This window comes from Nematolebias whitei, chromosome 10 (assembly GCF_014905685.2).
Source record: "Nematolebias whitei isolate Nwh7 chromosome 10, NemWhi1, whole genome shotgun sequence".
NCBI lineage: Eukaryota > Metazoa > Chordata > Actinopteri > Cyprinodontiformes > Rivulidae > Nematolebias > Nematolebias whitei.
Genome location: NC_056507.1, coordinates 8986147 through 9013840, shown reverse-complemented (window position 1 = coordinate 9013840; position 27694 = coordinate 8986147). Strand labels below are relative to the sequence as shown.

Genomic DNA, 27694 nt, shown 5'->3' with positions numbered 1-27694 from the left:
CTCCTCAGGACTGACTCAGGAGAACCAGCTCCTCAGGACAGACTCAGTTCCTCAGGACCGACTCAGGAGAACCAGCTCCTCAGGACAGACTCAGGAGAACCAGCTCCTCAGGACCGTTTTTAAATTAAGTGAACTGGGTGGTGGGATCAGCCAGTGGTGCTTTTCTGAGTCTGCTGCATTTCCAGTAATTGTTTAAAAACACGATTAAACACAGAGACACTCAGGAGCTCGGTCCAACAGAAGATGAAACGGTTGATGTGAAGAAGCGAGTCGCTGCTCTTCAACAAAGCGTTTCAGCCGCCACGTGAGGAAACGTTATTTCAGGAGAACGTATGGATGAGGCCGTCTCATGCAGGCGTACCTCGGAGAAATACTCGACTCAGCTGCCTCCCAGTTCTGTTGATGTCCCCCTGCAGCAGCACCACCGCTGCCACTGTTCCACAGTGTCACACAACTTTAGCATCTCTTTATGGACACGTTGCTGTGTGTGCACCATGTGGACCTTCCGAAGCATCGCAGGGGAGTTGTTCTGGATCAATTTGCTGATCTGACGCCGTTTCTTCTTCTCAGTGAGGATGAAGTGTCCTGGACCGTTCACACGCTTTATGCTCCAGGTCTGCAGTCGCTGACGTGCGTTTACATCTAGTTTACGTTGGACGGGTGTTTGGATCATGTTGAGCTGTTCTATAATTTGTTGTTTCAGGTTCAATGTGGTTCAGTTTCTTTGTTTGGATTTCACCCATAAAAACATTGTGTTTAAGTGTTTGAGTTTAAATGTCCCTTTTTAATTTCAGAAGATCACGAGGCGACGAAAAGCATTAAAGTTTAATTGATGTCAAATGTGAGAAAATGTAACGAATAGTTTTGTTGTGTGCGTTTCTCGTCCTAGAACCAAATGGGGGAGTTTAAGGTGCACCGGGTCCGGTTCTTTGACTATATGCCCAGTGCCATCCGGGCCTTGGCGTTCTGCCGCCACACCGAGCGGCTGGCGGCGGCCCGAGCTGACGGGTCGGTGGAAATCTTCAACTTCGCTGACAACTACTTCCAGGAGAAGGTAGGAGGTCGGAGCGGAGACGGCAGAGTCTGAGCGACTCGTCAGAAACGAACGCTCTGACGGTTTTCTGTTCGCTTTTCAGCCGAGAACAGACCCGTTTCCTGGAGGAGGAGCTAACCTCCATCTTTGTTCTGTTTTTGGCACTCAGGTGATCCCGGGGCGGGACCGGCGGGCCGTCGAGGCTCTGTGTTGGGTGGGTCCACGTCTGTTCAGCGCCGGTTTGGGTGGAGAGATCACAGAGTACGACCTGGAGAACCTGAGGCCCCGATACAGCCTGGAGGCCTACGGAGGGCCCGTTTGGTCCCTCAGCAGCAACAGACAGGGGACCACGCTGGCGGTTTGTAGCTCTAACAACGAGTTCAGAGAGTTTCCAGCAGCTGTGAGCTGACTGACTGTTTTCTGACAGGCTGGCTGTGAGGATGGAACGGTGAAGATGTTTGAGATCCTGGAGGAGAGGATTCAGTTTCAGAAGAACCTCGAGAGACAAAAAGGTCCAAATTCTTCACTTTGTTCCTTCAGACTAACAGCTGGTTCTTCTCACATGGCTCACCGTAACCAAGTCCAGTTTCAGATCAGAACTTCAAACTTCACCAAAGAAGCAACAGCTCCAAGCTTTAGTTGGGTCTGAAGATTGATTCTGGACCGGGGCGCAGAATCAGAGCACCTGAAATGTATGAAACCTGAAGACGTGTCGTCCACAGAGGAAGCAGCAGCATCTAAGTCAAGTCTCCAAAGTCCAGAAGTTTTTATTCTGATGGATAAATCCAAAACAACTTAACATGAAGTTCAGCCTTCTGTCGTGATGTTGATTTATATTTTAGAATCAATATTTTCTGATGAGAGTTTATTTAGGACGAATAAATCGACCGTATTTATAAAATCTGTTGGTAAAGTGTCGCAGCAGCAGACCGCTGTAAACACGGGTCGGGTCGTGTGTTGGTTCTGTAGGTCGGATCGTGTCTCTGTCCTGGCATCCGTCCGGAGCGCAGATCGCAGCAGGAACGATGGACATGATCAGAATCTTTGACACAGAAACGGGTAAATAAGAACCGCCAGCTTGAACCTTTCTAATCCGTTTGGGTTTTATTAAAGAGGTTCTTTGTCCCGGTTCTGATACCAGGCCACGCCACGCACCGCCTGCTGGTGGAGCGAGGTGCCGGAGTGCCAAAGACCCAGGAGGTGGTGGTTTGGAGCGTGGTCTTTTTGTCTGACGGCACGGTCATCAGCGGGGATTCTGCAGGGAAGGTCCAGTTCTGGGACGGCTTCATGGGAACTCTGCTCAGGACTCACCTGGTCACCAAGTGGGACGTCCTGGTTCTGTCCGTCTCACCGGTGAGCAACGTGACGGTAGCTGCCCGTTACAAGCCTGGTCTCCGAAGAGTCTCACCCGTTCTCAAATGCTCCACAGGACGAGAGCAGCGTGATCGCCGGGACGTCTGAGGGAACCGTGGTCCAGTTTCAGCTCGTCTCCTCTGGGGAGCAGCAGGACCAGCAGTGGTTCAGAACCAGGACCTTTAAAAACCACTCTCATGACGTGAAGGCGCTCGTTCACACCGACACCGCTGTGGTTTCTGGAGGTTGGTCTTTCAATAAATTCTGTTTTTCTTCCTGTGAAGGAGGTTCTGCTGGAAATAAATTTATTTATTTTCTTTCTAATGAGCCCGAGTTTAGTGTCGTGTTTTAAAAGTGGTCCAGACCTCCTGAACGTCTTTCAGGGTTTTATTTATTTTTTTAATTTTATTTTGGCTGATTTCTCTTAGTTTCAGACCTTCTACCTGAACAGAGGACTGGGCAGTTGTAGGGGGCGGGGCTTAATATACTGGGACCGTCTTGGTTCTGTTTCAGCTTTTAATGGGTTTGTTTTGGTGGATCATACTCCACAGTTCATGGTCAGATCGAAGAACTTTTAAAACTTTCGTCTCTTTGCTCCCAGCAGCTCATCACAAATGCAGTTTGTTCCCATTTCTTCCACCTAAAACACACAGGCTCACTGATGATGATGATGATGATGTTCTTTCAGGAGTCGACACCCAGCTGGTGGTGCGACCCCTGCTGGACAAAGTGGAGAAGAACACCCAGGAGGCAGCGCTGCGGAAAATCGTTTTCCCTCACGTGAGTAAACAGAACAACACCGTCACCCGTTCGCAGGTGCGACGAAGAGCGTTTACATGAAATGTGTCTGAGTGCAGCGACGTGTTTGAGGTGAAGAAGAAAACTTTCACCCGAGATGTTTAGAGAACGGTTTGAAGAGTTCAAACCCCAGTTTAAACCGTTAAAGAAATGTCTCCTGATCACCTGTTGCCATGGCAACACCATCACTTTGGTCTGTTTCCTTGTAGAGAAACCTTGTTAGCTGTGCGAAGAAAGCAGGCCTGCTGCTCTTCCAGTTTCCAGATCATTTGGAGGTGTGGAGGCTTGGAGACAGCGATGGAACCGGTGAGAAACACACATGCTAACACGCTAACCTCTACGCTAACACACGCCAACACAACCTCTGTTACTTCACATACCAACCTCTGTGCTAACGCACATGCTAAGCTCGAAGCAGATGGCCGCTTGTCCTGAGCCTGGTTCTGCTGGAGGTTTCTTCCTGCTAAAAGGGAGTTTTTCCTTTCCACTGTCGCCTTTGTGCTTGCTCAGGATGGGAGACTGCGATGAAGTGAAGAGTCGACACAATCTGCAGCCTTCCTTAGACAGATAACTTTTACTAACTGGATTTATTAATGTATGTGAATGTTTTTGTACAGTGACTTGAGACCACTTCTGTTGGGACTTGGAGCTTTAGAAATAAACTGAATTGAATTAAGCTAACACGCTAACATCCCAAAGAACTGCATCTTTTTCTCCTTTTTTGTCCATCTCAACATCTTTTTTTTTTTTTAAAGTTTTTCCTGACATCCGTGCTTGTGAAAACAGATTTTTTTTTTCTGATTCGCATCATTTCTTCAGATGTTTGCACAAAAGAGAAGCTGACCAGTCTGCAGCCCGTGCTGCTGTCGATTTGATACATAACCGAAAATATTCACGTGAAATCAGATGAACCGCCTGAATTATTACACAAAAATAACTTCAAGCTATAGCTTTTGTCTCAATGTTAATAAAAAAAGAAACATTTTGGTTCCAAACTTTTTTTAGTTTGCTCTTAATTAGTTTGATACATTTGTGCATGATTTAGCTGTGCTGCCATCTAGTGGTCAATTTGGAGATGACAACCAACCGCAGTTTTATAGATTTTAAATGATTCATTTAAACTAAACTGTACTTTTCTTCCTGATTAATATAAATTGTTTATTCAGTGGAGATAAAAATATAAATGCTGAACAGAGCAGTTAGATATGAATTGAAGCGGGCTTTTCAATAAACAATCTTTTTGATTTAATTGTAATCTGTTACCAGGGAAGCCCGGCGACAGTCTGCCTGTGAAGAGGGAACCTGAGAAACTGATCCAGCTCAACAGGAAGGTGCGTTATTGTGTAAAACAGTTTGCTTCTGTATCCAGGTGTGTTCAGGTGAAAACAAACAGAACTACTGTCATGAATCATCGTTTAGTCGATTGAATATTCTAATAATTAAGACGTTAAATTGAATAAAGGTGATTAACCTTTTGCTGCTTCCTGCAGGGACGTGATCACATCTGCTGCAGCGCCTTGTCTCCGTGTGGAGGCTGGTTGGCGTACTCCACCGTCTCCGGCGTCCGTCTCTACAGACTGCAGCTCCACAACAACATCAGCATCAACAAGGTGAGGTGAAGCTGTCAGAGACCTCCCAGACGGCCTTGAATGTCTCTGTTAAAGATGAAGACGGGTGTTTTTGTCCCGGTGCTCCTCCAGGTGTCCAAACTGCCTAAAGAGCTCCAGTCAGTCCACCAGCTCTGCTTCTCCTCCGACTCCTCCACACTCTTCGCCTCGTCCAGCCTGTCCTCCATCGTCGTTGTCGGCCTCGACCTCGACCAGCAGGAGTGTAAATACCTTCAGACCCTCAAGCACAAGTCCGGTGAGTCGTCTTCAGGTCAAGAAGGGATAAATCACATTTCTACTGGAAACCCATGAACTTAACCAAACCTTACAGGAGGAGCAGATCTGTAGTTTCAGTTTCTGCTGTTTATCTTCCCAGATGTTCTCGTTTAGTCTGTGTTTAAAACTGGTCGTCTTTTATACTAAAGTATCTTTTAGTAGTCCCGACATTTTTCAGTCAGGTCATCTGGACAGTTTTTTTTGTTCTGAAACGTTTCGCCTTCGATCCAGAACGCTTCATCAGTCAAGGAAACGCACAACAAAACTGATTCTTACTCCAAAGTGGAACAAACCAGTTCTGCTTGTGATTAGATGGTCTCTTTGGTACGCCCCTCCTCCATTGTCGGCCTTCTTCCTTGTTGACAGTCTTGTCAAACTGGTTGAAAACAACAAAGTCCATGCTCAATAATCCAGGTATACTGAGGACCGAGTCAGTCAGGAAGAGGGCCGGCAATGGAGGAGGGGGCGTACCAAAGAGACCATCTTATCACAAGCAGAACTGGTTTGTTCCACTTTGGAGTAAGAATCAGTTTTGTTGTGTGTTTCCTTGACTGATGAAGCCTTCTGGATCGAAGGCGAAACGTTTCAGCACAAAAAAGAAACTGTCCAGATGACCTGACTGAAAAATGTTGGATTGTACACCTGGATTATTGAGCATGGACTTTATCTTTTAGTAGGTTTTTGTGCTTTCAGGTCTCCTTCACAGTTACAATTGTTGTTCTTTCTTTGAGTTTTGACACTTTAAAACCATTTTTATCGTTTCAGGCTCCAAACAGCCGCTCCACCTGCTGTCTCCCAGTGAAGATGGTAGATGGTTGGCGACGGCGAACACGGACTGTGAGATCCACGTGTTCAACCTCCACAAGATGAAGGTTGGTCCACATGTCTGACTCGGTCCAGAGGTCTGACTCGGTCCAGAGGTCTGACTCGGTCCTCTGGTCTGACTCGGTCCTCTGGTCTGACTCGGTCCTCAGGTCTGACTCGGTCCAGAGGTCTGACTCGGTCCAGAGGTCTGACACGGTCCTCTGGTCTGACTCGGTCCTCTGGTCTGACTCGGTCCTCAGGTCTGACTCGGTCTGGAGGTCTGACTGAAAATTTTCAGACGAATAACGAACATTTTATTATCAGTGGTATAAAGTGTAGCTGTACGTTGGATCAGAACCTCCTGGTCCAGAACTAAAAGTGTCCCTGTCGGTCGGCAGCTCCACTGCTCGGTTCCCGTGCACGGCTCCTGTCCCACGGCCATCTCCGTCAGCTCATCGAGCGGCAGCCTGGTCTCCGTCCACGCGGACCAGCAGGTGAGTTCTGCTCGCGGTTCCCTCGCGGTTCCCTGCAGGATCTCTTCTCCCCCCGGCAGCGGGTTCTGTAACAGCTGGTTCTGTGCAGATCCTGGAGTTCTCCCTGAAGCAGAAGGAGTACACCGAGTGGTGCCGGAAGCTGCAGAGACTAGGACTGCACCCCAGGTGGCTGCAGAGGGACACGCCTGTCACCACCGTCACCTTCAACCCCAGCAACCCGGACCAGCTGGTTCTGAACGACACCTTCATGTTCGGCATCATCGACCGGACCCAGGTACGGCACCGCCTCGCTGGCCTCCTCCTTCAGAGTCTCGTGGTTTGAATTTATCTGTAAAAAGTAAACTGAGAAGATCGACGCTCCGCCGTTCCATCCAGGAGCTGAGTTCATATTATTTTATATTTAATTTGTTTTTATCTCTTCTGTTAGACAGAAATTAAAACATGGCCGACTCTGAAAATTAACTTCTCTCTGGAAAAGTAAAAAAAAATAAACAACGTTCCTGTTCTGACACCTCGTCTGAAGCAGATTCTTAACCGTTTATCTTTTAAAGTTTTTAAAGTTTCGTGTTTTTATGCAGATCTCAGTCGAAGCTCGTCTGCTTTTAATTCAAAAAGTTTTTATATTTATTATTAATATTTATCCTTTATCGTCTCATTCGTCGTATTTTTCTGTAAATTTTCTTTCCAGTCCAACTCCTCTGCAGACTTTGTGCTACTTTAGCTGTTCTTGCATCAAAACATTCGGCTCATCCAGCAGCTACATGCTGTCACTTTTATACTTTTCAAATTTAGTATCTTTATTTACAAATATTTTCCCGTAGAAATGCCTAAAAATCTCATTAGTTCCTGAAAAAATCTGCTCCAGCTAATGACCGTTTAGCCTCTTGTGCTACTGTTAGCTTTTAGCGACTTCGGCTCCCACACTTTGTTTACAGAAAATGTTATTATTTGTATTTATTTCATAAAGTTTTGTTGACGACTCCTGATCGTTTGGACCTTTGTGTTTTTGCCACTTTAGATGTTTTTAATCCAGACCTGTCAGACCAGTTTGACCATTATTTTGTGATAAATGTTTTTCTAAATGCAGCCGCTTCCCGAGGCGAAGTCGTCGCTTTTCAACCAGCTGTTCCTCCGGACTCTTCCTCAGGCTAAGAGGAGCAGCAGCAGCCACGCCTTCAAGATCTGCAAGAACTTCCAGGTACATCCTGAGGTCCAGACTTTTGTCTGTTAGCAAAATATCTGCTGAACCAGCAGTCAGTTTAGTGCAACTCGGATGTAATCTTTATGCGAACACTGTTGGAGTAAATGGATGAATCGATACCGTATTTTCCGGCGTATAAGTCGCATTTATTATGCGTCACTGCTGACTCCGCAACATTCCTCCGCCTGCACCAGCCGAGTGAAGCGAGCGCGCATGGGAGGACTCGCTGTTGGAGTTCTTCGAAATTTTAAGCGTCAGTAAAAAATGCGTTTATGAATATGGGGGGAATAAAGTATAGAAGTTGCTTCTGCGTATAAAAGTTGCAGGACTGACAAATCTATGCAAAAAAAACTGTGACTTTTATAGGCGGGAAAATACGGCAACTTTATTAATCCCCGGGGAAATGTAAATCAAGATGGCTGCCACAGCTGAGCAGGCTTGAACAAAACTGGCTCCAACTCATTTCCAGATGTTGACCTGAGGTTTGTAGTAGCCGGGAGTCATCCGTAACAGAACGGATCCCTGCAGTCGTCATTAACCGTTACACCTCAGTCCGTTTATTTCATGGCGACTCAAACAGGAAGTGACATCATCAGCTGCAGCCGTCGTCTTGTACAAATCACACTGAATGTTGTAGAAAGCGAGTGAAGATGACATGGTGCTCTGAGCGTCTTTAATCTGGACGTGTCCATCTGGTCCAACAGAACCTCCTGTGCATGGCGCTGCTGGAGGACGGCTCCCTGGTGGTGGTGGAGCGCCCCCTGCAGGACATCGTGGCCCGGCTGCCCGCTCCGGTCCGACTCAAGAAGTTTGCCACATAAACCCGAACACCACAACGGTTCATAAGAATAAAATACTTACTCTTCTAAAGTCTGTTTTATAGTAATTGAATGTTGTCACGGCGATAAATGAGCGTTGCATCACTCGCACTGGATGAACCTTAGGAGGGAACGTTTACAATAAATCCTAAAGTTTTAATTATTCTGACCTTTGCAGCCCAGATTAAAAAATATAAAAATACGCGACATCCAGCTGAAACATATTCAGACATTTTTATTTCTGATTGAAATTATTTCACATCATATTTTAAGTTTCCTGTCAAAGAATGTATTTTTATTACAGTAGCAATAATAATATTAATAATAATAATATTAACCCAGCAGGAGAAGCAGATTATTGAAAGTTGAACTAAAAGAGAAACATGGCCGCCTCGTTTCCAGCTGCCAACATTTTTACCACAAAGATTCAGAAACGCTTCAGTCAGTCATCAGGACTCGAGTCCAGGAGGAACTCGTTAGATTAAAAGACGAGGAGGACGGAGCTCCACAGGATTCAGAGATCGTCACATTCAACAACAAAACACACGCCAGCGTTTGGACTCGGTCTGAAAACGACTCGCCGCGTTTAAAGGAACAGTTCTGGAAACAAACGGGTTCAGGTTCGACCCGAGTCCGAGTTTCACCTGCAGCTTGTTGCTCTTTTTGTTGTCTCCGTCTCGAGTCATCCCAAGTCTTCTTGTCACCTGAATCCCTGTTGTCCCGAATCTGAGATTATCTCAAGTCTGAGATTATCTCAAGTCTCTGTTGCCATCAAATCTGAGATCATTCAAGTCTTTAATGTCCTGAGTCTCTGAGATTAACACGAGTCTCTCCTGTCCTCAAGTCTCAAGTTGTCTCTCAAGTCTGAGATCATTCAAGTCTTTGTTGTCTCAAGTCTCTCTCTAGTCCAGAGTCTCGAGTCGTGGTGTGCAGCTGGGTTCCTCTGCTGGTAGAGACCAGACCTGAGTGGGTCCATGAAACCGATCCAGGAGGGGGTTTCTGAGGAACCGGTCTGAACACGAGGCAGCTTCTCTGAACGTTTTCACTCCTCCGTCACTAAAAACGAGCAGGAAGCGTCACGAGTCGTTTCAAAACCTCAGACTCCACCCTCTTCCTGTCACCTGCGGAGCCAGCGGGTCCAGGAGGAAACCCGGACCTCCCGGTCCTCAGCAAACCCCCCCCTCAGGCAGAAACGTTCTGGTTCTTAGGCGCTCGTCTTCAAGGTCCAGCTGCAGGGTTAGCACCATTTACTGATAATTTAACGTTTGTGTGGTTCCTTCGGCTCACAGGAGGATTCGGTTCTGTTGGGCTGAGCTTCCAGCTCCCGGCCGTCCCAGAACAGGAAGTAACCACCGAACGGTTGAAATCAGTCTTTGTTTCCGGGAACTGTTCCTTTAACTCTTTAAATTAAAAATAAAACCCAAACAGGATCGTCCGTGGTTCCACCTCTGATCCCATGATCTGGAACAAACCGTGAGCTGGAGTCTGAGGGGGGGGCTCAGGTGAGCCACACCTGAACCGCCCAGATAGGTGGGTGGAGCTAGTGATCAAATCCTTTAACAAAATCTTTTTATAAAAAATTACAAAATAAAAATCATCGGATGACATGAACGTACAAACACAGGAGACGAGTCTTTGATTAAAGAAACGAGGACATTAAAATCTTTACAGTGCACTTTGTGTGGAAAACAAGAGGAGCACAAACACGTCAACATGAAGGCAGCAGCAGCCGGCCCATAGAACCCAGCTGAGACGGAACCAGAGTCCAAAAGAGAAAGAAGACGACGAATATATACAGATATATTTACACTGAACAGGGTACGAAACGGACCGGGTCTCTGAGGCCACGGGCCCAACAGGAAGCCGTCCCAGCACCCAATAAATAGGAAACGTCCCAACCTCCGATCCGACGGACGCCCGCGGCGTTCCGCAGCGCCACAATAAATTAACCCTTCTCCCCTCCGGCAGGTTCTGCATTTATCTGATCCTTTCAGCCGTTAGCTGAGATTTATGGAGAGAAATGCAAATTTGACTAAATTAAAAATAAAGTCCACGTCTTTTCTATTCGACTGCTTCAGGGCAGAAATGTAGACGCACAAAAAAAAGTTTTTGTGTTTTTCCACAGATGTCTGAAACAACTTCAAATTAAATCAAACACTGAATCAGTTTCAGGACTTGAATCAGTTTCTTTAACAGACGTGAAATATTTTCTGTTTTATGTTTAATATCCATGAGGGGACATGAGGGTTCATAGTTTTGTCAAAGAGACAAATTATTTTTATTATTAACCTTCATTTAAGCAGGCAAAGCCCTCTGAGATCACAGAACAAGCAAATGCCACACAGAAACCAGAGGTTGAACCCAGGACCTCCCTGCTGTGAGGCCACAGTGCTAACCACTGCTCCACCGTGCTGCCACATTGGATTGCATCAATTCTTTATGTAGTTCCTCACGGACACCTCGCCTGAACACAAACTTCTGCAGGAAGTCCTCCACCTCCGCAACATTAATAAATATTTATTTAAACAGCATCTAAAGGGTTAACATTGTGACACGGACAGTTTGGGAGTTTTAAAACGAGCCTGAAGACGTTTATGAAAATAAAGCAGATAAAATGTTGATTTTAGAAGTTGTTTTTATTTCTGCCTCAGAGGAGTCCGTAAATCTGAGGAGAGAACAAGAATCGAACGTCCTGACGGGAGTTCGTTTTCAAGCACGGTGCGGACGGGCAGGACAGAGGTTCTGACAGGCTCGCGCTGTCGGGTCACATCGTTCAGAGGGAATGTAGCAAAAACGTCCAGTCGTTTCTTATGTACATTAGTTCGATCCCGCCTCCGCCCTCGGACCTCAGGGTGGAGGTCTGAACAGAACTGCTGAAGTTGGTTGGCCGGATAAAACGAGCGAGACGTTTGGCAAAATGTCTGCTCTTTGTTCTGAAACCGCTTCCAGAGGGTATGAAAATATACAACTCTCAGCTGGCAACAGGTCACAGGATCGGGTCCGACAGTGGTTGTCCTCTTCAGGAGACGTGGTTCCTGTCGGGTCTCAGAACCCATCAGGACGGTTCACTGGCAGTTATAGAAAACATGCGAAAGTTCTACGAAAGCATCCACGTCTGCAAAAATATGTTAATTCGTAAAAATCTTTTTTTGTTATGGTTTTTCTGAGTGGCAGACCTGAAATTCTGAAACCGGTTCTGGTTCTGGTGTGCTCAGAGGAGCTGCACGGGGGATCGGGTCAGAAATAATCCACAACGTGAGCTACTGATCCAAATAAAGTCATGGCGAGTGTCTGAAAGAACAATGGAGGAGAAAGGAGGAGGCAGGAGCAGCGTCTGAGTCTAACGAGCTGCTGGTTCCTCCCACCTCATCATGGAGGAGAAACTTCAGCTGAAAACTTTAAATGCGTTTGGATGACGGGGTGAGAGACGGACGAAGAACAGGTCCTTAACGTCTGTGAAAACAAGCTCCGCCCAGGAAGCAGGAGCAGTGGCGTGGTCCATAAAGTCGCCGACTCCTCCTTCCTCATGAAGAAAGCTCCTCCTCGCGGCGAATGTCGGGTGTAAAGATGGCGGTCTTCTCGTGCGTATGTGATGCTGGAGGTGGGAGGAGCCGTGAAGGATCACCACGCCTCCGTGTACCGAACATCAACGTCCTTCAGGTTGGGCAGTTTGGCCTGCGCACAAACAGAAACGAGACGTTGAAGCAGCGACCTGGTACTTCAGAACCAGGCTTTTATTTTGAAGAGTTTCTACAAGCTTTACTTTGAAACCTGTTCCTGGTTTGTCATGTTGGAAGTTAAAGTGAGTTTGAAAAACGTCTGTAGTTTGAAATGTAAGGAGAGTCGGCTGTGGTACCTTCAGGTCCTCGTACGTGTCGGCGCTCAGCTTGGTGCTGTTCATGTTGAGGCTGCACAGACTCTTCATGGCTGCAACACATCACACGTTACACAAGCTGCACCGCAAAACGCCAACACTTTACCTCAGACAGTGGGGTTTCTTACAGCTCAGAGCCAGGAGGCCGGCGTCCGTGACCGGAGTCTCACACAGGTTCAGGACCTGAAGACAGGCCAGGTGCTCCGATAACAACCGGAGTCCTGCATCTCCAAACTGCAGCGGGGAAGAGGGAGGAGGAACCGACAGGTCAGAGCTCATACCTCGTTTTACCTGCAGACTGTGTGTCCGTGCTGCGTTCGAGTGTTCGTCTGTCCATGTTACATTTGTGATGCGTTTGAGTACCTGTGTGGACCACAGCTTGTTTTTTGTTCTTTGTGTTGCGTTCATGTGTTTGTGACGAGGTCATGTGTTCGTGATGCGTTCAAGTACCTGTGTGGACCACAGATTGTTTTTTGTTCATGTGTTTGTGACGAGGTCATGTGTTCGTGATGCGTTCAAGTACCTGTGTGGACCACAGATTGAGTTGTTTGAGTGACGGCAGTTTGATGAGCTGCTCAGCACAGGCACTGGTGACGTTGGTGAAGGCCAGACTCAAGTTCTCTAAGTTCCCAAAGGACCCTGAACTCAACAGACGGGCCAGATCTGCATCCTGCAGAGAAAGACGTTTGTTAAAACATTAAAATTGAACAGCTTCCTCCAGATTATCCAGGATTGTTTCATCTGATCTCACCGTGGATTTGGAGGGCAGGGTCAGCCGAGTGGGGCCTCCTTTTCTTTGCTACAAGAAAACAAAACCAGATGAGTCCGAGCTGAAAACATGGTCTGAAGGTTTTGTCCACACCAGTAAAAAAAAAAAAAAAAAAAAAAAATTAATGCAATAATGTTCAGTCAGGTCATCTGGACGGTTTCTTTTTTTGCTGAGACGTTTCATCATTCATCCGAAAGACTTCTTCAATCTGAGGAGACACCACACCAACTGAGTCCCACCACAAACAGCACACTCCCATAGTGGAGAAAGACAGTTTGTTGGTGATAAGATGGCCTCCGGGGCCCACCCTCTCCCCCGTCAACTCCTCTGGGGCAGCCGTGCCAAAGTGGTTCATAACACCAAAGTTCATGCTCAATAATCCAGGTAATAATCCAACAATGTTCTTTTGTGTTTTGAACCACTTTGGCAAGGCTGCCTCAGAGGAGTTGCTGGGGAAGAGGGCGGGCCCTGGAGGCCATCTTGTCACCAGCAAACAATTTATTTTCTACTATGGGAGTGTGCCATTTGTGGTGGGACTCGCGTTTGTTGAAGAAGTGATTGAAGAAGTCCTTTGGATGAAGGACAAAACGTCTCATCAAATAAAAAAAGAAAGAAACCGTCCAGATGACCTGACTGAACATTGTTGGATTATTACCTGGATTATTGAGCATGAATTTTGGTATTAAAATTAATGAGCACTCCGAGCCACCGGGGGGCGACAACATCCACACGTTTACACAAAACCTGAAGTTTGTTGTTCTTACAGCTGCTCCCTTTTCCAGCGAACTCGAAGGAAAGGACACCGGATTATCTTCCTGGGCTCGAATCTGCGTCCTCATGTTCATGAGACATTGGCACTGACCACAGAGCTACCGCGTGCCCCTGCAGTTTGTTTGTAAAAATATATATTTTCTCTAAATGTAAAAACCAGCAGGAAAATAAATGTTTTTTCTTGTCAGTGTGGATGGAGCTGATGTGCTGCGTTCAGGTGTTATTTAGGAAGTTGGACATCTGACTTCTGAAACGGTATAATCAGAATTTAATGTAATAAATGATAATTTTAAGAGATATTTAGGTTATTAATGGTTTATTTTTATTACTTGGTGAAACCAAATGGTCAAAGCTGCAACTAAAGGACAAGTTAATTGTTTTTATTTATTTCACATTTTTTCTAAAAACGATATTAAAGGGATAGTTTGGACATTCTAAAGAGTAGTTCTGTAGAGAGGCTATAGTAAATATCTTACCTGTCATAGAAAGCTCTTTGAAAAACGTCATGTCGGCAAAATATTTTCTCTCTGGACTCCAAGAATCCCAGTTTTCTAAATTTGTAAAAATATTTTGAAATTCTAACAGGAAGTGACCTCAGGCTGTACAGGAAGTGCTACTGCTCTCTGTGGTATTAAATGACTGCGTGGAGTTCAGTATCATGAGGAACTTAACGGGTTAGGTTGGGCCTACGCTCTGCTTCCTGGAGCCTCCCCGGCTTCTAATGGGTCCAAAGCCCCAGACCTCAGTGTTTTATAGGCCACAGGTGCGTGGAGGGAAACCTGTGGCTGTTGCGTTTCCGCTGCAGTTCCGGGCCTCGGCGTGTCATAGCAGAAACTCACCAGCTCTTTGAGCTCCCGCTGCCGGTCGCAGAGCTGCTCGTACATCCGGAAGCCGACCTGCGTGCTCTGCAGCGTGGAGATGATCTGCAGCTGCGTGTCTTTGTTCTCGATGATGTTGTACTCCAGCATCAGACACAAGATCTGCACAGAAACACGTCACTTTCAGCTGCGGAGGGGTCAGCCTTCACGAAGGAGCTGAAACCAGGAACCGTTGGACAACGCGGAGGTCGACGGTTCGGTTCAAACAAGATCACCGTTTTACAAATCATCCATCATCACCGTTTCCCACTGAACATATTCAGGTACTTTAATAAAAAGTAGAAGAAGACGGACCTCCACCATGGTCTGGTTCCCCCGCAGGGCCAGCAGCATGCAGGGACCCAGCTTGTTCTCAGCCAGAGAGAGCAGGAACTTCTTGGTTTTATAGCAGGAACCCATCAAGATGTGGACCTGGACCGGAGGAGGAGCGTCACTTTGTGTTTGAACATTGGATGCACAACAGACAAAAGGAACAGAGCTGCACAAAGAGATGAACCACAGAAAAACGGTTCATGTTCTGCATTAATTATTGTTTATGCGTCAGAAAACAGCTGAAGGTTAAACAGAGACATTTCTTGTTTGACCTCATGGGAATTCAGCAAACCTTCGGCTACTTCATCGATTACAACGTTCGGCTTGTTGAGGACGTTTTGGCTGCAACTGTTGGGTTTTCTAAGTTTAATACTTTTAGAAACTTTTTACTTTGTTTACATCTTTTTTCACTGGAATAAACAAAGTAAAACTTTGTGCTCTCTGAAATCTACAGCTTGATTTATTTTAGCTTTTAGCAACAGTTTAGTTACATTGAGCTTTCAGCTACTGATTTACTGTCTGAACATTTTGGCTTTTGTTATGATCGTTTTAACATTTTAGTTTCACCTTCAGCGCTCAGGATTCACGCTGATCTAAAAGTGTATTTTAGATTCAGTTTTGTCAAAAATAAGAAAAAAAATCTATTCAAACGGTTTGAACTGAAAATAAAACGAGAATTAAGATCAAAAGATCTCGTTTTCAGTTTCTGACCTCCGTGAACTCACCATGCTGGCGAACAGCTCGCCGTCGTCGTCACAGGCCACGCCCCCTGGGCTGTAGAGCTGGAACCAGCCGTCTTTACCCGAGCGCACGCTGAGCAGGCAGGAGTGGACCTGAGGACAAAAACACGGCAGGTTCATTTTTCTGCTTCGTTTAAAGGTTGACGTGTCGCAGCGCAGCCTCACCTCCTGTCTGGGGTCTTGTGCGAACCTCTGGATGACGTATTTCAGCTCCCTGTGCAGAAAAACAAGCGTCAGGCGGGTTTAAAGATGGCGGGGCCACCAGACGCTGCGAGCCACGACTGAAATACTCACTTTGTAAATTTGGAGTGGGCCAAAGCTCTGCAGGACAGAAACACAGGAGTGAGTCGAACTGTATGATCAAAGAAAACGTGTCTCAGGCTGAAGGAGGAGGGGCTTATATCGCCCACAGAGAAGTCAGGTGGGCGATGATGTAATCCGCCCTGTCTGCGGTGTGTTTAGGGTCATTAAGTGACACGTTCAAAATATTTTCCTTAAAGACATAAAAGTGACTTAACTACACGAATCCCTTAATTTTTTTTTAAACAAAAACTAAACCAAGTCTCACAAACTAGGTCCAGCTCCTGACCCAACAGAACCAGGACCCTCTCTGTATTTTTCTCTAGGACTTCACCAGTATCTCTCCTGGTTCTAGAGGAGTTCTGACCCACTCTTCTTTCCATCATTGAGGGTTCTGCTCAGCCCTCTGAAGGTCCACCACAGCTTTTAAGGCAGGTTCAGGTTCTGGACTTTAACTGGACCGTTGCAGCACCTTGGTTCTGTTCTTTCTGACCCGTTCTGTAGATCAGCTGCTGTGTTTGGGATCATGGTTCTGTTGGACCCAGTTTGGTCCAGTTTTCAGCTGTTGGACAGATGGACCCACATCTGAATCCAGAACCCTTTGGTCTACAGAGGAGTTCCTGGTCCACTCAGTGACTGGCAGGCGCTCAAACCATCAGCCCTCCACCACCGTGCTGACAGCTGGGAGGAGCCGTTTGCTGCAGTGCATTCTGGGTAAACATACGTCCTTTGGTCTGGTTCTGGTCCAGAAATCTTGTGTTTTTTTAGATGAAAGTCATGCTGCCGTGCTTTTAGAGAGAAGAGGTCTCGACCTTTGACCTGCTGACTGAGGCCTGCAGTGTCACTGCATGGTCTGACCTTCAGGGTGAATCAGCTGTCTGAAATGTTTCCATTTTTGAAGAATCTTTCTGCAGAACGATGGACTCCACGCAGTTTGAACATGACCTTTGACCTTTCAGATTGACAGGACATTGTTAAATTTCTAAGTTCATTGCTGATGTCGTTCCACCCTGGTGTTGTGTTTACGCACACCTGGATGCTCCGGAGCAGCAGAACGTGCTGCTTTTCCAGGGATGGTCCCACTGATCATGATCAAGTTGTGCTGCCATGTTTTCTGTCTTGATAAATAACCGTACGGCACATTTGTTCTGACGGGTTTGGACCGATGTTAAAGTGCAGCTGAAGAAGTTTCAGAGAAACTCAGTCTGCAGAGTGAGAAATGAGGAAAATATTTTTTGTGTTGGTTCAACTCCAGCCGTGAATGAATCCCTCGTCTTTCTTATTTTTGTCTCTGTTGCTGTGGAAGTGTCCGTGGTTCTGACAGGGTCCAGTGGGCCCGGCTGTTGACGTAGGAGAGCCATCTTAGCTCACCTCAGGAGTCTCAGTCCTCCTCCCCTCAGAGAGCCCGCTCTCATCATTTGGCCCGTTTAGAGCTTCATTATGTTGTTTCTCCAGCCCTGGGACGCACCTGCTCCTCATCTGGGCCGCTGCGGCCCGGTCTGCGCTTCAGGCGTCATTAAGAAAGGCAACAGTACTCCCTGTGGCTGAAGAATGATGACTCAGGTGTTTTGCAGCTCCTTGCAGCCAAGGAGTGAACCATGAGCTCATCTGTAGACCAAACGGTTCTGGATGTCCAACATCTGATCGACGGCTTAGACCAAATTGGGTCCAACAGGACCATGATCCCAAACACAGCAGCTGACCTACAACAGAACCTGTTCTCTTGAGAGTTGTGACACGTGATGATGTCGTCATATGCAAATGAGCTCATTAAACACGTTTTAAAAACTTTTGACAATTAAATGTTTATATTTTTGTTTTAACTTGATTTGTCCACTAAAGGTTCCCGTTTGGAATATTTCAAAAGGTGGAGGGACTCTTTACCCACCCTCGGAGAACCAGACCCACTTGTGTCAGAACTTCCTGACCCGTAGAACCAGAGTGAACCTGTCGTTCGACTTGAAGTGATTATTACAGAAAGGTTCTTGTAGGAGAGCACCTCGCACCAACTGAACCACGGTTCTACGTTTAACGGAGAAAGTTTTAGTTCTAACCGGGTCTGAGAGGAGAACCTTCATGTCGGACCCGAGTGGAAATGAACTTTTAAAAGTAAAACGTCTTTTTCTTCAGGTACAGTGAATATTTTACACACAGCTCGACGTGAGAATTAAAACTGCATGGAGTGCATCTTTTTAACGTGATCTTCTGACGACGGTTCTGAACCCGACTGAGACGCTTCATGAGCTGAAGAACAAGACGCGAGTACTCACTCTTTGGGGAAGGGGATGGGCTGCAGCAGGCTGGCCAGAGCAGGTCTCCAGTCATCGTAGTCTGACCTAAAAACCACAAGAACAGGTGAGGACAAAGCAGAGCGAGATGACGCAGACAGAAGCTGCAGCTGACTCGCGTCACGCTGTCTGAACACCCAACACACCAAACATCACCGGGTCGGAGCTACGCACACACAGAACCTTCAAAGACCGGGACGCTCGAGCTCATCCGTTACAGGAAGTCCTAATGTTTGCCTCCTGGCTCGACCTTAAGAGCGTTAAACGAGTAAAACAAAACGTTTTTGTAAATAATTCCTAATGATGGTCAAAGAAACTCGGCTTCTTACTGAGCTGCGACTGCTGGAGACCAGTTGTTGAAGAGTTCAGAAGTCTCTGGCCGGACTGAGACTCAGAACCCCTTCAAATTTACATACACGTCCATAAATTCTGGCCCAAATGTTGCTGCGACGTTACTCAGTGACGTCAGCTCAGACTTGTAGCCAACATATCTGTATCTCTCTGATAAAGATCTGGAGAATGTTCTTCCTGCTTTTTCCACTTTGTGTCTGTACGTCTCAGGATGTTGGTTTAAAGAAATCTTCTGGATGGCGTTTAAACCGTCCAGAACCCAGCAGCTCGTCTTCTGACCGATATGAAGAAACCAGAACACAACTCCTGTTGTGGCACCTCCTCCTGTCTGATTTTGGATCAAATTAAAAAAGTTATTAACTTTTAAAGTCTGAAACGCTCTGTAAGAGTTAGTAGTAAGTGTAAGTAAGAGCAAGTACTGGTAAGTTTATCTATTTATCCATTCATCTACTGACATTTTTGCTGTATAAGTCACAGTTTTTTGCATAAATTAGCATGCCTGCGACTTATACAGCGAAGCAACATATTTGTTTTTTTTTCCATATTTATAACCCAATTTTTGGCTGAGATCTGACGATTTCTTTCATTCTGACATAGAAAATATTGAACACTACCATGTTCAGCCACTAGAGGCTCTCAACTTATATGGCAAGCCAAGTGGCTCATTAAAAGGTAAAAGTGGCTATTAATGAGACACTTGACTTGCCATACAAACCCACCTTCATCTCGCTCTTGAACTCATGGAGCAAACGTCAAATCAGATTCATTTTGCCGCACCGCCCACGCGAAATGCAGCTGATTTGATTGTTAAAGTGCATTTATTAAGGAAACGTTCAACTGAGACACAGCTTTGCCATAATGTCGAGTAAACAAATAATTGTTGTGTTAATCTTGTTAAATTCTTGTTAACATTCTCCTGTGCACGCTCCCGCGGCGGCCATTTGGCAGCCGAACGATTTTTGTCACAACACCGGCACACATTTCCGGGTTGTCAACGGTGACGCATAATAGATGCGACTTATACGACGAAGCGACATATTTATGTTTTTCCCACTTCATTAGACATATTTGGACTGATGCGACTTACATGGTGGTGCGATGTGTAAGGCGGTAAGTATGGTTTCTATTTTACTTCTACACTTCAACACTCAAGGAGGAGCAACCAGCTGGTTTCTCTTGACGGTCCAGAGATCCAGATTAGAACCTCAAACTTATAAAGCGTTTAACTGTAAAGTTCAGACTATAGAGACTAAAAAGTCCCTGATTAATCCCATCTTTAAACTTTGTTTGGATAAGATCTACTTCTGCTATGCTTTTATTGGTTTATTTTACATTTTCGTCCTCGTTTTATTTGCTTTATCTTTGGCGTTTTGTTGTCGGGTGCAACTATAAAACGTGTATTAAACATGTAACAAAAATAAAACGGACAAGTTTTGTGTCTCAAACTCATTTAAACTAGTTTTGTACATTTGTGAGCTTATTGAAGCAGATGGTGATCGTCCTGAGCCTCGTTCTGCTGGAGGTTTCTTCCTCATGAGGGAGGTTTTCCTTTCCACTGTCGCCTTCGTGTTTGCTCAGGATGAGAGTTTTGTGATGAAGTTAGACTCAGAGCAGTCTGCTCCTCAGATAAATAATGTTAACTTACGTTTTATGTATATGAATGTTTCTATACAGCGCCCTTCTGTTGTGACTTGGCACTATTTATATATAAACCGAATTTAATTTTTGGTCATCTTAAGACTGATAACACTGAAAATCAACGATTCTTTCCGTTTCAGATTTCAGGTTTCAGATCTGCTGAGTTCTGCTCTGTCTCGGTACAATCCTCCATAAACACGCACAAACCCCCCCTGAATACAACAGAGTTCACACTTGTTTTAAAGATGTGATGACTTGTCTATGAGCCCCCGGCAGCCTGGTATGTTTCCTCAGAGTTGGGTCTCTAAAAGTCGGATCAGAACCATCTGTGCTGGAAGTGTGAGGATCAAAGTCCCCGTCGGGTTTAACGTGCGCTGGTCTGAGCTCGACTGTCGACCAGCGGCCTGATTTGTCAGTCAATTCAAAGTCAAACGGTGTCTGAACTCACAGCATCTTGAGGATGAGGGCGAAGCAGCCGAGGACCCGGTCCGCCTGCGCCGGCAGCTGGATGGACAGCATGTTGACGGCCGGGCTGACCAGCAGGCAGTCGATGAGGTTGGGCTCGCTGTCGCCGCCCGCGGGCCCGCCCTTCCGCTTGGCGTTGGCCGAGTTGTTGTTCCGCTCCAGCTCCACCAGGATCTCGCTGGAGTTGACGATGGTGGGGGGAGGGGAGAGGGGCAAGGAGGGCGTCGGGGAGGTCACGGGGTTTGTCGGGATGGGTGGGGGCGGCTGAGGAGGACAGGGGGCGGTAGAGAGCGGGACGAGGGTCGTGGGGGGCGGCGGGGGCTCCGGGCGCAGCAGGCGGAGCGGCATCGGCGGTTTGCGGTCGTTCTGTTGCTGGCAGCCATTTCTGATCTCCTTCAGGCTGGGGGAGTTGTCCCGACTGTAACAAGGGCGGGAGGGGGTAGAAGAACAAGAAACATTAGTAACCATCAGACACGAGATCAAAAACAAGCACTCAAGACTCAAGAGACATGTAAGTGGACTCTGGAGGGACCGGTGCCACAGAGACGGTTCCTCTCTGAGGTGACAGAAGCTAACTGGGAGTCCTGGTGGAGAACATTAGAAAGAAACATTATGATTTATTTCCTGGAAAGATGTCTGTCTGGAGCAAAAACATGCTGGTGTGATTTCATTTCCAGAACCCTTCATAAAAAACAACAAGGTTCTGACGGAGGTGGTTCTGATGGTTCTGTAACGTGTCAGGACCATTTCCACAGATCAGAGTTTATACGTGCAAAACTTTGGACTGAAACATGAGATTTCAGGAGGCTCGGCAGGATCAGGATACAAGATTAGAGATTAAATATCTTGATGCATGCTCAATAATCCAGGTAAAAAAAGAAGTTAAATCAGGTCCTCTGGACGGGTTCAAAAAACAAAAAAAATTATAGAAATGTTTCATCTTTCATCCAAAAGACTTCTTCCTGATTTAACTTTTTTAGATTAGAGATTAAAGTTTCTCAGCTCAGATTAAGGTCCAAACCCAGATCCACCAGGCTCCAGTGGTCGGTCATCAGAACCTTTCTGTCATTATGAGAAACTGTTTGCTAATAATAAGTATACTGTAATCCACAGTGATTACCATTCAAATAATCTAGTCGTAATCTCTGCAGATCCTCCTGGATTCAGATTTTATTTTATTTTTTTTAACTCAAGACTGCTAAAACTCAGGATCAGGTTTAGATTAACTGGAACCTTTCAGAGAAACCATGAAACACCGTTTGGAATAAAGAATAAATGAGATATTTCACCGTCAATGAACCATCACAGAAAGAAGATTTTGGAGTAAAATAAAGTTCGGAGGCAAGTTTAAAAAATAAAAAGAGTCCTTCACTTTTAGTTTTCAGTAAAAATATTTCAACTGATCATTTGTTTTTTCTGTCATTCAGAAAGGTAGAGGTGTTCAGTCACTCAGGGGATGATGTTTAATGAGGTTATGACGCTGAAATGATCAGTAAAACACAAATTATGTTATTGAAAACCTGAATGACAACACCGACACGCTTTGATGAGATCTATTTAAAGAAAATCTATGAAAAGTTTGTTTTATCAACACAAGTCATTTAACAAAAGCTAAACTCTTTAACACTGGATGCTTCAAAGTTTCATTTAGTTTTAAAAATAAGATAAAGCCACAAACAGGCACCTCAGAAGAAACGTCCCACTTCAAGTCTAATAATCAGGTCTTTAATTAGTTTCCATTTATTTGTTTTTCTGTAATTGTTTGTATATCTCTGTGGTGCTGGGGGACGCCGTAAACCAGTTTAAAGCTATAAAGAGAATAATGTGGTTATGAGCAGCCTTCCTGGAAACGACTGTTTGTACTGTTTCCTTCAGATAAGTCCTGGGAGATGTGGGAAATTACCAGTCACGTGTTTGTCTAATCAATGTACACACGGAGGCAAACAGAGGGAAGACTCCACTACGACGACAACAACAACAGATACTACGACATATACAACAGACACAACGACGACAAATACTACATCAACAGGTACTACAACATATACAACAACAAATAGTACTACGACGTACACAACAACATGTATAACAACATATACAACATTCACTGCCTGGCCAAAAAAAAGTTGCCACCTGGATTTAACTAATCAAACAGGTACGAGCCTCCTATTGGATAATTACTGCACGGGCGATTATCTTTCAGCTGCAACAAGTTATTTAACTCCAACTGGTGCAATGAGCTGCTTCTCATTTCTTAAACAACCATGTGCAAAGACACATCGTGTGGTCGTGGAAAAGATGTCAGTCTGTTTGAGAAGGGTCAAATCATTGGCATCAAGCAGAGAAAACATCTAAGGAGATTGCAGAAACTACTAAAACTGGGTTAAGAACTGTCCAACGCATTATTAAAAACTGGACAGATAGTGGGGACCCGTCGTCTTCGAGGAAGAAATGTGGCTGGAAAAAAAATCCTGAATGACCGTGATCGGTGATCACGTCAACATTTGGTGAAATCAAATCGAAGAAAAACAACAGCAGCACTCGGGGATATGTTTAATAGTGAAAGTAGGAGCATTGCCGCATGCACAATCTCAAGGGATTGGGACTGAACAGCTGTGTAGCATTAAGAAAACCAGTAATCAGTGAGGTTAACTGGGGAAAAAGGCTTCAGTTTGCTAGGGAGCATAAAGATTGGACTGTGGAGCAATGGAAGAAGGTCATGTGGTCTGATGAGTCCAGATTGACCCTGTTCCAGAGTGATGGACACATCAGGGTAAGAAGAGAGGCAGGTGAAGTGATGCACCCATCATGCCTAGTCTTCAATGCAAGATCTTGGTGAAAAATTAATGCAACACTGGATAGAAATAGATCTTGTGATATTGCAGAAGCAACTTATCGAAACAATGACACAGCAAATTCATGACATGATCAAAGCTAAAGGAGGTCCAACTAAATATTAATGTGATCTTTTTTTTTGGTGGCAACTTTTTTTTTGGCCAGGCAGTGTCTACAACAACAGACAATAACATATACAACAATAGGTACTACAACATATACAACAACAACAAATACCACTACGACATACACAACAGATACTACTATAACAGGTTCAACCACAACAACATCTGAATCAGCTACAACTACTACGACAGGTACAACAACAGTAGCTAAAACTAACACAACAACAGTTACTACAGCAGCAGCAGCTAGTAAACTACGACAAACACTTTGAATATTTCTGTTGAACTGTTGAAAGGCACCCACGCAGCTCCTGCCTCAAACGCCAACAACAGGTTTTACTTTTGTAATATTTTACGATTTAACAGATCCAGACTCTTACTTTGAAGAATTGTTTTCAAACTCTAGGTTAAAACCTGTACGTCATGGAAAGTCCGACTTTCTGTGACCCGTTTAGACTCTGAATGATGGTTCTGCTGTGAAATCTGAGCTGGAGATCCAAACAGGACCAGGTTTTAACTACTCACTATAAATAAATCTTACGGTCGTCCATAGGAACATTTCACCTCGTTTGTGGTTAATGTTCTCTCTGCTGTCTGTTTTAGTGAATTTTGTTTTTGTTGTTTAAGTTTTCCCAAAGCTGTAGGATGAGGAGCTAATTACAGATTGTGAGACAAAGGCTCTCAAAACAAATAAACCCAGGTTTGATGAAATGACCAGTATGTTTGCGTAAATATTCAAAATTATCAGTAAAAAACAGCACACAATCTGCAGCTACTCAGAGATAAAGGAAGGTTCAGTCGAGGGCTTTGCCTTCTTACGTCTCTGAGGTGAAAAACGGACAAAAACAAACATGAAGACTCGTGAAGGTGAATCCAGTTCAGGAAACAAGAGGAAGAGGAGGCAGCGGTTATTGTGTGCTGGTGCAGCTGACCTGTTGATGAACTCCTCGTAGCACGAGTAAATGGCAGCCAAACACACTGCGACCAGGTTTGGCAGGACACGCGGGTGGGGGCACTGCCCCGTGGGACCGTGCATGCTGCAACACAGAACAACCCGTTAGAACCCACGGATCCTGAGAGCCGAACCTTCGGCTGATGCGATCCTGCTATCGGCTGATTCTGCAGCTGATCTGAACTCACCTGTGGACGAACTTCTTAACGACCTCCATCCCAGCGTTCAGCTCGTTCAGAGCCAGAATGTACTCCTGAGTGAAGAGACGCAGCCGGGGACATTTACCAAAATCCTGTGGGAGGAAAGCAAAATGTTTAAAACGATCGACCAACGAAAAGTTACCGACTCGTTACTGTGGCGGCCATCTTGAGTTGGAATGACTCAAAACCTTTAATGACCTGCAAACAGAGACGTGGACAAACATGTCTGCTTTGTTAAGGAAATAAAAACTTGCAAAAGGTCACTGAAATAACTCTAAACTGACAAAGAAAAAACCAAACATAAAATATATAAAAATCAATCAATGAAATCGGTTTTGACTTTTAATTCAACAGAACCATTTGAAGATCGAATGAAGCGGACCGCGACTCAAAGGGCAATACGTTAACGTGTTGTTGTCCAACCTGTGAGACATTCAAGTGACTTCTGCACCGGTCCACAGGTGTCCTGGTCCACCTGACCACAGATGTCCTAAACCACCAGTCCACAGGTGTTCTGGTCCAAAGGTGTTCTGGTTCACCTGGTCCCACTTCTCGTGATCAAACTCCTGCAGCTGTCTCAGGTCTGAAGGTTCCTTCTCCAGATGTTTCAGCTCCTTCCACAGATGTTCAACAAGACTGAGATCAGGACTCAGGAGGTCACTTCAGAACTGTGCAGCGTTTGGTTCTGATCCTGTCCTGGGTGTTTTTAGTTGTATTTTAGGTCATTATCTTGTTGGAGGACCCATGACCTGTGACCTTAGGGTTCACCTCTAATTTCTCTGGAAGTTGTTCTGGTCTCTTTGGTTTCTATTCATTATATCCGTCTCTTCAGTTTGTCTTCAGTTGTCCTCTTGTGGACATGTCCTGGGAGGTTGTCTTCAGTACTGTGGACCTTCTGAATAATCTGTGCAGTTGTAGTCAGAGGAACATCAAGCTGCTTAACACGCCGTTTCTTTCTGAGCTCTCTCGTCCTCAGCTTCTTGTGTTCAGTGTGTTACACACCAGGACACCAAACAGCCCTGTGACTACCTGTCACCCTTTAAACAGGCAGACTGACTGATTACAGACTGAAGACACCTGAGATGCTGATTACAGGACGCACCTGAGTTGAACATGTCCCTGCAGACAAACTAGTCTGAGTCTTTTCAGATGATTTTGCTAACAGACAGACAGACACGTCTTTTTGACTGTGGGCAGTGAAAATCTTAAGTTAGGAAGCAGTTTGCCCCAAGTGGAGGAGTTCAAGTATCTCAGGGTCTTGTTCACAAAATGGAGGGTGAGATCGATAGGCGGTGATCGATAGGTGCAGTGTCAGAAGTGACGCGGGCGCTGTACCGGTCTGTCGTGGTGAAGAGAGAGCTGAGTTAAAAGGCGAAGCTCTCAATTTACCGAACTACGTTCCTGCCCTCATCTATGGTCACGAGCTTTGGGATGTGACTGAAAGAACGAGATCTCGGATACAAGCGGCTGAAATTAGTTTTCTCCACAGGGTGTCTGGGCTCTCCCTTAGAGACAGGGTGAGAAGCTCGATCATCCGGGAGGGACTCAGAGTAGAGCCGCTGCTTCTCCACTTTGCGAAGAGCCAGTTGAGGTGGCTCGGGCATCTGTTTAGGATGACTCCTGGATGCCTCCCTGGTGAGGTGTTCCGGACACGTCCCGCCGGGAGGAGATCCAGAGGAAGACCCAGGACATGCTGGAGGGACTATGTTTCTCAGCTGGCCTGGAAACGCCTCGGGATTCCCCCGGAGGAGCTGGCCCAAGTAGCTGGGGAGAGGGAAGTCTGGGCCTCCCTACTTAAGCTGCTACCCCTGCGACCCGACCCCGGATAAGTGAAAGAAAATAGATGGATGGATGGAAGCAGTTTATAAAAACACCAGTTTAAAAACATAAATCAGACAAGGACCAGAAGCTAAACGAGGAACTGGGGTCAGGTGGAACCGGCCCTGAACGGGAAGTGGTTTTTACTGCAGATCCTTGCTACCACTGAAAACCTGCGGGTCGTAAATGTCTTCAGGTTCTTCATTAAACAATTTAAACTTAATAAACATGACTGTATAGTCTGTTTTGTAATAAAACCCCCAACGTCTTAAGTTTTATTAATGCAGCAGCTTTCGTACAGCGGGGTGTGACGACAGCTGTCGAATTAAACCAACAGGAAGTAGAAACAAACGACGAGTTTTGTTTTCACGCTGAGGTTCAAGAGTCTTAAACTGAGCTCAGATCAGTGTCTGCTCTCACCATGTTGTGTTTGAGGATCCTTTGGACCACCGGAGTGAACACTTCGATCACAACCATGGACCGCGGCCGTTCCCGACAATGCTGCAACAAACCAGAGAAATAAACATTTGAAACCCGTGACCGTCCAGCTGCTCCGTGCACAGCGCCGCTCGCTCTGGTGCTCACCTTACAGAAGAACTCGCACAGGTCCGGCGGCGGGTGGTTGTTTTCCAGCAGAGGAGCAATCGCCTGCAAACCAACACAAAGATAAATATTTCCACCTGGTGCTGTTTATTTAGCCGGGCTGGGAGCCAGCAGAGACTCTGGTGAGCTGCATAAACACACAACAGGAAGCTATGGAGGAGAAGAAAACCCAAACTCACCACGATGATGTTCTCGTGATCCTGAGCGCTGAGGCTGGAGTTCTGCAGAGGAACAAACAGTCAACACGTGTCATCAGACCCAAGACACAGAAACACAAGCACGTCAGATCTGCTCTGTTCGCACTTTTAACATCGATGCAGAATAAATATTTGTTTAAAAGTCAGAGCTGCTCTCGTTGTTTGTCCTGACCCGGTGTTTCCACATTAAGTTC

General features: G+C 45.7%; 2 protein-coding genes across 2 annotated transcripts in view; one reads left to right on the top strand and one right to left on the bottom strand.

Annotated features, from left to right (window-relative positions):
- The window catches only part of utp4 (UTP4 small subunit processome component), a 9159-nt gene extending 723 nt beyond the window's left edge, over positions 1–8436 (top strand). Inside the window, exons 2-17 of the mRNA XM_037682601.1 lie at positions 890–1054; positions 1203–1391; positions 1461–1545; positions 2003–2092; positions 2175–2386; positions 2463–2631; positions 3075–3166; positions 3394–3490; positions 4451–4515; positions 4675–4794; positions 4885–5047; positions 5833–5939; positions 6270–6365; positions 6454–6639; positions 7453–7563; positions 8271–8436. Coding sequence (XP_037538529.1) covers positions 896–1054; positions 1203–1391; positions 1461–1545; positions 2003–2092; positions 2175–2386; positions 2463–2631; positions 3075–3166; positions 3394–3490; positions 4451–4515; positions 4675–4794; positions 4885–5047; positions 5833–5939; positions 6270–6365; positions 6454–6639; positions 7453–7563; positions 8271–8387 — 2058 coding nt within the window. The 5' untranslated portion in view covers positions 890–895 and the 3' untranslated portion in view covers positions 8388–8436. The remainder of the gene's footprint in view (positions 1–889; positions 1055–1202; positions 1392–1460; positions 1546–2002; positions 2093–2174; positions 2387–2462; positions 2632–3074; positions 3167–3393; positions 3491–4450; positions 4516–4674; positions 4795–4884; positions 5048–5832; positions 5940–6269; positions 6366–6453; positions 6640–7452; positions 7564–8270) is intronic.
- Positions 8437–10790: 2354 nt separating this feature from the next.
- Positions 10791–27694, bottom strand: part of LOC119416105 (c-Maf inducing protein) — a 39112-nt gene continuing 22208 nt past the window's right edge. Inside the window, exons 5-21 of the mRNA XM_037683294.1 lie at positions 27483–27524; positions 27286–27348; positions 27121–27201; positions 24871–24974; positions 24663–24767; positions 20754–21188; positions 18299–18364; positions 16023–16049; positions 15894–15942; positions 15714–15821; positions 14971–15087; positions 14638–14778; positions 13010–13057; positions 12782–12928; positions 12387–12492; positions 12241–12311; positions 10791–12059 (exon numbers count right to left, since the gene is read on the bottom strand). Coding sequence (XP_037539222.1) covers positions 12006–12059; positions 12241–12311; positions 12387–12492; positions 12782–12928; positions 13010–13057; positions 14638–14778; positions 14971–15087; positions 15714–15821; positions 15894–15942; positions 16023–16049; positions 18299–18364; positions 20754–21188; positions 24663–24767; positions 24871–24974; positions 27121–27201; positions 27286–27348; positions 27483–27524 — 1764 coding nt within the window. The 3' untranslated portion in view covers positions 10791–12005. The remainder of the gene's footprint in view (positions 12060–12240; positions 12312–12386; positions 12493–12781; positions 12929–13009; positions 13058–14637; positions 14779–14970; positions 15088–15713; positions 15822–15893; positions 15943–16022; positions 16050–18298; positions 18365–20753; positions 21189–24662; positions 24768–24870; positions 24975–27120; positions 27202–27285; positions 27349–27482; positions 27525–27694) is intronic.